Source organism: Neolamprologus multifasciatus, chromosome 10 (assembly GCF_963576455.1).
Source record: "Neolamprologus multifasciatus chromosome 10, fNeoMul1.2, whole genome shotgun sequence".
In the NCBI taxonomy this organism is placed as follows: domain Eukaryota; kingdom Metazoa; phylum Chordata; class Actinopteri; order Cichliformes; family Cichlidae; genus Neolamprologus; species Neolamprologus multifasciatus.
This window is the reverse complement of record NC_140448.1, coordinates 24,276,685-24,287,968: the sequence shown is the minus strand read 5'-3', so window position 1 is coordinate 24,287,968 and position 11,284 is coordinate 24,276,685. Positions and strand designations below refer to the sequence as shown.

The 11,284-nt window shown below is 39.1% G+C and overlaps 1 protein-coding gene across 1 annotated transcript; it reads right to left on the bottom strand.

Annotated features, from left to right (window-relative positions):
* Window positions 1-1,262: 1,262 nt before the first annotated feature.
* LOC146510289 (15-hydroxyprostaglandin dehydrogenase [NAD(+)]-like) lies at window positions 1,263-9,339 on the bottom strand. The gene is made up of 7 exons (XM_085175399.1): window positions 9,060-9,339; window positions 7,794-7,917; window positions 6,986-7,092; window positions 6,678-6,774; window positions 6,488-6,564; window positions 3,551-3,708; window positions 1,263-3,407 (listed from the first exon to the last, which is right to left on the bottom strand). Exons 1-7 carry the CDS (start codon window positions 9,150-9,152, stop codon window positions 3,275-3,277), a joined length of 789 nt encoding a protein of 262 aa, XP_085031525.1. The 5' UTR covers window positions 9,153-9,339; the 3' UTR covers window positions 1,263-3,274.
* Between the last annotated feature and the right edge of the window lie 1,945 nt (window positions 9,340-11,284).

Genomic DNA, 11,284 nt, shown 5'->3' with positions numbered 1-11,284 from the left:
TAATTATGGAGTTCCACAGGGTTCAGTGCTAGGACCAATTCTGTTTACATTATACATGCTTCCCCTAGGCAGTATCATTAGGAGACATAGCATACATTTTCACTGCTATGCAGATGACACACAGCTCTATCTGTCCATGAAGCCAGATAACACACACCAATTAGTTAAACTGCAGGAATGTCTTAAAGACATAAAGACCTGGATGGCCACTAACTTTCTGCTTCTTAACTCAGATAAAACTGAGGTCATTGTACTCGGTGCTGAAAAGCTTAGAAATATGGTATCTAAGCAGATTCTTACTCTGGATGGCATTACCTTGGCCTCCAGTAACACTGTGAGGAACCTTGGAGTCATTTTTGACCAGGATATGTCCTTCAACGCACATATTAAACAAATATGTAAGACTGCGTTCTTCCATTTGCGCAACATCTCTAAAATTAGAAATATCCTGTCTCAGAGTGACGCTGAAAAACTAGTTCATGCATTTATTACTTCCAGGCTGGACTACTGCAATTCATTATTATCAGGATGTCCAAAAAACTCACTGAAAAGCCTTCAGTTAATCCAAAATGCTGCAGCAAGAGTACTGACAGGGACTAGAAAGAGAGAGCATATTTCTCCTGTTTTGGCTTCCCTTCATTGGCTTCCTGTTAAATCCAGAATTGAATTCAAAATCCTGCTCCTCACATACAAGGTCTTAAATAATCAGGCCCCATCTTATCTTAATGACCTTGTGGTACCATATCACCCTATTAGAGCACTTCGCTCTCGCTCTGCAGGCCTACTTGTTGTTCCTAGAGTATTTAAAAGTAGAATGGGAGGGAGAGCCTTCAGTTTTCAGGCCCCTCTTCTGTGGAACCAGCTTCCAGTTTGGATTCGGGAGACAGACACTATCTCTACTTTTAAGATTAGGCTTAAAACTTTCCTTTTTGCTAAAGCATATAGTTAGGGCTGGACCAGGTGACCCTGAATCCTCCCTTAGTTATGCTGCAATAGATGTAGGCTGCCGGGGGATTCCCATGATGCATTGAGTTTTTCCTTTCCAGTCACCTTTCTCGCTCTCTATGTATTAACAGACCTCTCTGTGTTGAATCATATCTGTTATTAACCTCTGTCTCTCTTCCACAGCATGTCTTTTATCCTGTCTTCCTTCTCTCACCCCAACCGGTCGCAGCAGATGGCCGCCCCTCCCTGAGCCTGGTTCTGCCGGAGGTTTCTTCCTGTTAAAAGGGAGTTTTTCCTTCCCACTGTCGCCAAAGTGCTTGCTCATAGGGGGTCATATGATTGTTGGGTTTTTCTCTGTATCTATGAAGCGCCTTGAGGCGACTTTTGTTGTGATTTGGCGCTATATAAATAAAATGAATTGAAATTTAAGAAAAATGTTAATAAGCGCTTCCATACTAACTTGCACTGACGAAAGAAAAGTATCTAACAAAGCAACAAAAACATGATTTGCTCTGCTTGCTATAGTGTGCCCTACATGTTATAAGGAAACACAAAAAAGTCCACTATATTAATTAGAAATATGATTGTTACTGAAAAATGTTTAAAATTAGAAAATGAAACGTGAAATCCTCTGTGCTGCTTTATTGTGGGGCTAAACGTCACCTGTGATATGGTAAATGTTAAGAAATTTAGTGCAAAACATAACAGTTGTGTCCCACCTAAACAAATTGGTTAATTCTGTTAAACTATGGCTGACTGATCAGAAATGTGTCTTACCTGGTTTGCAGTTCTCTGTCCCAGTAAACACTAAATTGTCCAAATTACACAGACAACTTTCACATAAAGTAGTTAAACATGTTGGAAGCTGAGAAACTACTATGGGAACTATCTTGACTTTAAAAGTCTTTACTTTTGATTCTAACCACTCTTCTTCTACTGTCCTGTCTTTCTTACATCTTTCTCCATCTCAGAGTGAAGTTATCTCACACACTCTGCTTGGGAAATATAGCTGCTGTTCCTTTAGCTAACTGTTGTAAAGACCCACCTTTTAGCACATCCCAGCACACCCACTCACTTCACCAGATGCACCTTGTTTAGTTCTCTCACCTTTGATTGGGTGTGGTGCTTGTCCTTAATTGCACTCACCTGTCACACATTATATAAGGACTGCATTTACTTTTGGCTCACTCTTTCTTCACTCCCACACGGGGCGGCAGCAGAGGTGAGGTTCTGTTTAGGTTTTGTATTTTATGTATTGTTTAAGGTAATGAGTAACTTAAATCTCTGTTTTCTTTCAGCATTGGCAGTCCATGTGTGTCTTTCCTTCCTTCCTACTTTGCTTCATTGATTTGAGAATTATTGACTGGAGAATAAAATGAGAACCCCGTGAATGATTAGATGACTGCTTATTCTTATTCTAATCGGATGAGCCCATGATGCTGATTACTCAACCCTGAGCCTTCCGTCCTTCATAATACTAACAGACACGCTGCACGACAAACTCCACAAAAGCTTGTGTGTTTACTGATAGTTGATGAGCTGATAGAACATTTCATGTGAAATTATCTGCCAGCTTAAATGAAATGTATTCCTTTTATCCTCATTCCTCTTCAGTAATGCTAGCTAGATGCTAAGTACAGTGATCACAGCATATGGCCATCTGCCCCAAAGAGCCCATTCCAGATTGTTCCAAGTCTGTTTTGAAATTGTAAGGATCAAGGACTGGTTAAAGACTTCATTTACGTGAAAAGGGAAAGACTATTTCTGACCCAAAAATGGGCCTAAGGGTAGATCTTTCACCATGTTAGTCAGTGATGCTAGTTTCAGTCAATATGCAAATGTCCGCTTTATACGGATGGGGAAACCTAAAATGTGATGAAACATTTCTCCCACTGAAAATGCTACATCCAGATGAACAGAATTAAGTTTTTGGGTAAACCTAAGACTATTCAGTTTTATCCCTAATTGCCGTGACCCCCTTTGTTCTTGGCTCTTTCTCTTCCATACACTGTAGTTCAGGCTCAGGTGGGCAGGGCAGGAGTGCCAGATATGAGTGCATCCTCCCTTTTGCTGTGGCAAATAGATGTTACACAAGCACTGCTGCACTTTCTGAGAATGAACCAGATTCATAAATGTGTAATCTGGCAAAGCAGGTGCAGTTTTGGTCTCCTAGATAACCTTTTTCTACTTTCGTCAGATTTCCAGTTGGTTACAGCAGTTTAAATAAAGACACAAGAAATTATGCTTGAAGGTTTTTTGTTTTGTTTTTTTTTTATTCACATATCTGCTACATACTTAAGGAATGATATCCGATGTCGACATGATGGTTTCAAGGTTTATCTGTGCTACTTAGTGATGGAAAAGGGACGTAACCTTTCATTTCTGTGCGCACCATGAAGGCCTCTCCATTTTTGGTCTCATCTGTCACCAGCTCAAGGATGCACTCTGCTACCTCAGGTGTACTGAATCAAAAAGGTACAGTGACATCAGTGAATATGCATGTACGCATTATTATATCAAGTTATACAGATGGAGCAGAGAAACAAAATGTCGATGTTGTAAGGTTTATGACTGCTTTAACAAGAAACAGAAGAAAATTACTCACTTTAACACCCTAAACTTTTTCATAAGCTGGTCGGCTACACCCTTCAGGTGGGCAAATTGTCCCAGTTTGTGTTTGATTGCCGTAAAAAGTTCGGTTTCAACAAAAGCTGGACAAAGAGCGTTGACCCGTATTCCATAGTTTGATGCTGCAGAGGCAGCCTAGTAAAAAAAAATTAAAATAAAAAAAAATTCACATAATTAGCCTTCTTGGTTTAAGTAAAGCATAGCACAGACATAAACATTAAGTTACTGTTTGTTTCTAATCGGAGGCATTAAAATGCAGGTTATATTTATTTCTCAAGTGTTCGGAGACCAATAGATGAGGACTATTTGGGCATTTTAAATTGAAAAAACAGCAGTAGGTTGGAGTTACACAGAGTGCATGTACATATTGATTCATAACTCTGCACTGAATGAACATGAGCAGCAGATTTTTGGACAACCCATTGTTTTTGTCTCTAATACACCAACACAGTAGAGTTTAAACACAGCCTCCCACTTTCAGAGGCTCAAAAGTAGTAGGATAGAGTAACATTATTTTAAGTCTGAGGCTTGTTTTTAATACTTGAGTGAGAATCCACTGCAGTTAGTGACTACCGTATTTTCCGCACTATAAGGCGCACTTAAAATCCTCAAAAATCAACGGTGCGCCTTATGTGTAAATTATGGTTGTGCTAATGACCTCGAAACGATTTAACTGGCTTCTGGCGAACCCCAAGACATGTTGAGCGGGTGATTTAGCCATTTAAAGCAGCTGTGTTGGATCAAGGACACATCTAAAACCTGCAGGAAACCGTCCCCTGAGGCCTGGAGTTTGACACCTGTTGCAGTAGACACACTGGCATCTTCATTAATATCACACTCAACTGACTGCATTTTGTCTTCCCATTGCACTGATGGGTGGACAGTTCTCAGGTGCCTGTGCATGATATCCTTTTCATGCACACTCTACACACTGCCTATGTATTGTCAATAAAATTGAAATGGTTCCAGATTTTGCTTCTTTTCTTGGTGTCACTCATTTTCACTACTATAACTTTCTAATATGACAATGTTGAGCAGGAGGGAGAGGGAGAGAAAGAGAGCCAAGGGCAACAACAAAAGACAACATAAATTACACATAATTTTGTGCATGATTTTATATTGTTGTTGATAATATAAAATTATCAACAAAACAACCCGAAGAGCCGGTTGGGAGCCGAAAGAGCGAGTTCTCTAAAAAGAGCCAGAATTCCCATCGCTGTAATGTTGGCCTCCTTCACTTGTGTCAACATATAATTGGATGTCACATTGAGAGTTTGCAAGAAATGTTAAAATCCACTTTGTTGGTGTATAGAAGAAAAGCTCTTATTGTCCATAGAGCTACAGATCAGATACTACACGACCATAGCATCTTTCAAAAACTGACATTTCTGGTCACTTTAATAATAAATGCATAACTGTGTTCTATCAGATGAATGACTCAACAACATAGCTCTAAGCCTTTCTGTACGGGGGGGGGGGGGGGGGGGGGGTAGTAGTATCTTGAGGAAGGATTTCAAAATAAAATAATGACACTGCCTTGACAATTCCTGGTACGACTAATTTGCAATGACACTTTCTTTTTTGTGTGGCTAGTCACTTATATGGTGATGGATGTCTTCATTTAGCTTATGCTTATTCTAATGAAGTACCGTCTGGCAGCACACCAACACACCAGTGTACAACTGGTTTTACATATCACTAAATCACCCAGTCTTCATAATATTACAGGAACACTAACATAAAATAGCTGTTATAAATGATTTCATTGCACATATCATAAATCTAATTTAATCTAATGTATTTTATTAAACTGGTATTAGACCTACTGAACCAAGGCACTGCCATTTAATTCAATGGAAGAGAATAGCTTTATTGCCACTGAAAGCAGAACAAATAACAACAAATTAAGAGTGCAGCTTCTAATATCAGTTGTGTGTGTTTTATTCGATATCTTTGTTATCCAACAGAAAAAACAGTAATCATGCATAACTACTTTGCATTGTTGTTTGCTAAGACACATTGTTGTTTGCTAAGACGCAGGGCAAGTTGGTACTTGCCCTGCAAAAATGTAGCTTTGCAAGTACTACCAGTAAAGATTAACTTGTAACTTTATCATCAGACCTGCAGCTTCTTAATGACTAAAGGAGCATTCACACATGCTGTCATGGTCCTGGGTGCTGGACCTTGATTTTTTTGCTAAATTTTAAATTCTTGTTTATTATTTGATGCTGTTTCATTCTTAGTTTGTTTGTTGTTTATATCTAATTTTCAGCACCGTTTGTAGTTTGCATCCCCGAGTTAGTTGGACTTGACTAGTTCCAGCTGTTTCTTGTTACCCAGCTGTTTCAACTCATCAGTTATGCTCAGTTCTAAATAGTTATGTCCTTTTATTACATTTTTGCTAAGTTGCACTGTGTTCTGCCTGCTTTATGTGTTTCTTAGGTTTTGGTTCTAGTTTTTCTGAACTTTTGTAGGACTTTTTGTTTTGGGGATTTTGTGTGTGCGTGTACAAGTATATGTCTCACCACTTCTCATTTAATTCTGCCAGATGATGCATATGAGTTGTGTCCATGTGTACTTGAAGGCTGTTTAACTATCAACTATGCTGCGACAGAAACAACCACAACGCACAAGGCTAGCTACCCTTCTCTAACTTAGATCATAAGAAACAGTGATTATTCACCACACCGATCAAATTTTTGATCAACTCCACCATTTTCGCACAATGACAGGCCACACCAAGAAACACCCTGCACTTTCAGATGTTTTCATAATGTGATTACTTAATACAAAAAACGAAGGCAAAACTTGCATCACGCATGCATGTTCATAGAGACTGCTAGCTAGCATATCACAAGGCAAACAAATATCGTTTTGATGTTCTTGAACAATATCATGGGGAGTTCTTTCTTACCGCAATGGCTCGAGTAAATCCGATCACTCCGTGCTTGGTAGCCGTATAGACAGGACAGGTAAGCAAAGGGAGCAGACCTGTAGGACGGGTTGTATCAATCATTGTAAAAGATTAAAGTTTAAACCCGAATTGCATGACTTCTAACACTCTTGTCTGTGATCTCTCCAAGTTTTCATTAAACAGTATTTACCTGCCATAGATGCTATGTTGACGATGACCCCTCCTCGACCTCCATTCGTCTTGCGCATGTGCTCCAGCGCCAGGTAAGTCCCCCTAATAACACCTGCCTACAACACAAACTTTATATTTGGCGAAAATCTTTCAACTGTCTATGAACACTTGCCTGCATATAAAATGTTGTGAAATGAATAACAGGAATATTATTGTGACATTATTATGTCAGACCAATAACTGTCCTACATGTCGCTCTGAAATCTTCAGCAATCCCATTTGAGACAGAGCAAATCTAACACGTCTGTTGTGCTTTCAGCTTCTTACGAGGTTTACGGAGATCATATCCTGCCACTTCTCCTCATTCAAGATGCCGGCATTGTTGCACAAGATGTCGATTGCTCCAAAGGCTTCTGCAGCTTTCTGAAAGGCAGCTGAGAGAGTTTACAAGAATCACTTAACTTTGCAAGAGTCACTTTACAACTATGCTGACCTTTCCCATCCACCTTTATAGGGTTAGGCTTATTCATTAACTGGCAACCCTGAGACATATTTTGAGATTAGAACAGGTTTTATGGAAAAGTGGCATGGGAAATGTCATGATAAAGACATGCAGTTTTTTTTTGTTTTTTTACACGTAAACATTCTGTTCTAAACAATGCTGGGAAATATTAAATGTTCCTGTATCTTCCAACACAAAATAATCTGACTCAAATGTTCCTCTGAGCTCTGATGAAACAAACAAGCCCAATTTAGCTGTTGTTGGATTAAAATCTTGCTGTGCTTTTCTTCTCTCCCTTGTACCCACAGTTTTTCCAGATCTCACTGACCTCGTTCTACTCTCCCTTTTCACTGCATTTCATTGAATGTGGATTTCCAGCCGCAATCAAATGCCACTGGCATGACTCAAGACAAAATTTCCCCAAATTTTGGAAACTTCCTTTCATCTGGTGAACATCTGCCACCTGGAACACATACTACGAAATCACAGCGCGTTTGATCAGTTTCATGTGTTTCGACAGTTGTTTACTTCAGGACGAGCCGGTGACCCGTTTACTTTAGCATTTCCAGCTGTTTCTCCCTTTTCGGTACCTCCACCATTAACAATTTGATTTTCCAAGTTTGTGTGCTTTACCTTTGAACTCCTCATCTGATTCAACATTGCAGCTCAGGAACAGGGCTCGGTCTGCTCCATACTCTTTATTCAAGTCTTTAACTAGATTCTCTCCTTCAACTTTATTCACGTCCAGGACGGCAACCTATTGACAGGAAGGTTCAAGGACCAAGGTTCAAGGTTTACATGCATAGTTATACAAGTATAACACACAGTGAAATGTAACCTGACACGTTCCTCGACATGTGCAAAAGTTAAGAGAGCGAACATTATATATAATACATACATTAGGTGAATGTGCAGTAGTAGCATGTATTCAGCAAGCAGGTGAATTCTGTACATTAAGTGAATTAAATAAGAATAGACAATCTGACTATTTTACAAAATAGACAATATGAATGTATTTAAAATTAAAGGAATTTGAAATGTACATTGTGCCGGTGGGCACAATGAAGGAGAGATCAGTTGTCAGTTTGTTAGGTACACAACTAGGCTACATTAGTTTTGCCTTAAGAAGCTGCACTTGAAATATGTTGTTACATAATAAAGGCCTTATCACATCAGTTCTTCAAATAAGTTATCATGTGTGTCACCTCTGCATGTGTCTTATTTTATTTTCTCCATAAAACTCAATATTTTGCCCACTTTTCATCCACACACAACCTTTACCAACTAAAAATACATAAACCACAACCACATAACAAATGCAGCCCTGACACAAAAACAGACACGGCAGGTAGATTTCCACATTTAATCTAAGATAAAGATTAAGATTAAACATGGCAGCTTTGCAAGGTGTTTATGTTTTTAAGTAAAGGGCACACCTACATGTTCAGACACCCATTAAATATACAGGCTCTTGGGGACTCCATCGCCAGCTGCTCTCTGCCCCACAGACTGATTAAAAACTTCTTGGCTGTGGGGCATGAACAACTAAAACACAATATAAAAGAAAACAGCAACAAAAAAAATGAAGAAAAAAAAAAACAACTTAATTTAATAAAAAGAGAGACGTGTGCAACAAGTGAATTTCCACATTTAGTCATGGATTACATGCTGCTAGTCAAGTGTTACCAGTTAATGTGTCACAATTTGGCACAAATTGTTGCTTCGACCGTCGAAGTTTTGTAGTTGTTATTTTTTCAACTAAAGGGTGCCGGTAAATGTAAATTAATATTTTCTACACCACTGTTTAAAACAAGCGCACACATATAATCTCTCTCTCTCTCACACACACACACACACACACACAGAAGAAAGAAATCCAAGTCCGAGCTTAATCTTTACCTTAGCACCGTTTTTCAGAAGAATCTCCGTTACCGCTTTCCCTATTCCCATCGCCGCTCCTGTCACTATCGCAGTTTTACCGTCCAGAGCCATTTCAGCTGTTTATTAAGAAGAGCCAGGAGGTGGTCAGCTTCTTTACACACGCAAAGAACTGAGAGAATGTTAAATAGAGAGAAATTGGTCGCTATTTTAATCTGCCCATCTGTCGCCGCCCACCAGGAAGACGCACGGTGCTTCAAACGTATGGCAACCGTGCAGAGGTTGAGTGAGAGACTGGAGGTGGTCAGAGTGAGTAACTGGTAACTGCACAGTTAATGACCAGCCCATTCATCCCAACTGTGCAAAAACTCTTCTCGCGGTCATTTTTCGATGGTGCGTGCAGCAGGGGCGTAACGAGGGGGGGGGAGGTCGGGGTTATACTGGAGAGTACAGTTATATTACAACCCCCAATGCCACTGGATAAAACACATGGATAGGACCAGTGATTAGTCATGTTACCAGACCACTGTGCGTGGTGTCATTACACTCTCAGGAGACAATTTAATGGAAGTATATTTTAAGTACTGTATGGCTTCATAATGCTTGAAGGGGTATTAGGGCCACATTAAGAAAAACAAATATTACTGACCATTTTGAGACCAATGTTGGTCAAGTTACTTGAAAAAGGTAATCAGTAACTAATTACTGATTACTTCCTGAAAAAAGTAATCCTGTTACTTTACTCTTTACTTATTTTTGAAAGCAATTAGTTACTTAGTTACTTTTTAAAACATAAATTACACCCTAAATAGGTAATAAAGCAATAGAACTTTCAACCCAATTCGACTTTTTCTGCATAATCCATCATATAAAATGTAATCAAATGAAAAAGTCTCTTTTTAAAACTTGTTTTATTAGTTTTAATCTTTTAACTTTATGCATCAAGCAAAGATTAAATTATATGCAACATTCTCTGACTGGAAGAAATTTGTTTAACATTTAAACCTATTTTCTGCATATTCGAGCATATAAAATATTTTTTTGTGTTTACACTCACTCTGTCAAATAGATGCACGTAAAACACAGCAGAAAATAAATAAAATCAAAGCGGTCCTGTTGCTCTATTTTCACCTGTATAGCAGGAGTGGAGCAGGCGGAGGTTTGCCCTGGTGCAGGTGTGTCGCAGCGGTCAGTGTAAGGATATGGCAGTTTCTCTGTGAATTTCACATTCAGTGGCAGCATATTTGGTGCTTGCTCGGAAGTTTAGGGGTTTTTTCGCTGTAAAAAGAAGTTTTCTTCCCACGCAGTGAGCAGCGGACGCTAATGTTTTTGTCACTTTTTACAGAATCAAACTCAAAGTAAGGTCAGTACTTCCACGCTTTAAAGGCTACACGCTCATACTCTCTCCCGCACTCGTTATAGTATCCATTGTTGATCTGCACACAGCAGCCATGAACATCGCACTCGTTTACATCATTGTTACGAGATACTCTGGCCAAAAAAAAAAAAAAAAATCACGGTTTTAGTAACGCAGTAACGCAGCGTGCTTACGGGAAAGTAACAGTAATCTAATTACCTTTTTTGCAATAGTAATCCATTACTTTACTCGTTACTTGAAAAAAGTAATCAGATTACAAGTAACGCATTACTGCCCATCTATGTTTGAGACTAAAGTCAAAATTTCAAGAATAAAGTTGTAATTCTAAGCAGCTGTATCCTCTACAAAACGCCTGGTATAGATGACTGAATTAAACAAACTGATCAGCTGTCCTGTGATAACCTCGGCTCTGTTCACTACGCGCCATTTCATTTTGTACAAATCCACTCTTTGGAGTTAGTGTTTTTCCGTTTGACCAGATGCAGCTTTCCGCACCATCTTTTCAACGTCCTTATACGGATCACCACACTGTGTTAATGTGCTAAAAGAGAAAAAAAAATGTGCTCAGAGAGAAACCATTTACTTCCTTGTTACTAAAACCGATTCTGAAGTACAAGTTCACTAAGTCGGAGGATATACCTACCATAGCAGTTTGTCTTGAAACAAAAAACTAATCAATCAACTAATCACCAATATAACTGAATAATACACATGGATAGGGCCAGTGATTAGTCATGTTACCAGAATACTGCGCCTTGTGTCATTGCACTCTCAGGGGACAATTAAATGTAAGTATATTTTGAGTATTGCACATCCATCCACTGCAGTAACCCCTTACAAACAAGGAGTAAACATGAGCAGATTGATC

Coding starts and splice junctions, on each gene's coding strand:
- LOC146510289 (XM_085175399.1), bottom strand. CDS start 9,152: ATGGCTCTGGACGGTAAAACTGCGATAGTGACAGGAGCGGCGATGGGA. Junction 7,918..9,059: donor TTCTGAAAAACGGTGCTAAG/GTAAAGATTAAG, acceptor TCCTGTCAATAG/GTTGCCGTCCTGGACGTGAA. Junction 6,775..6,985: donor ATATGATCTCCGTAAACCTC/GTAAGAAGCTGA, acceptor TTTGTGTTGTAG/GCAGGTGTTATTAGGGGGAC.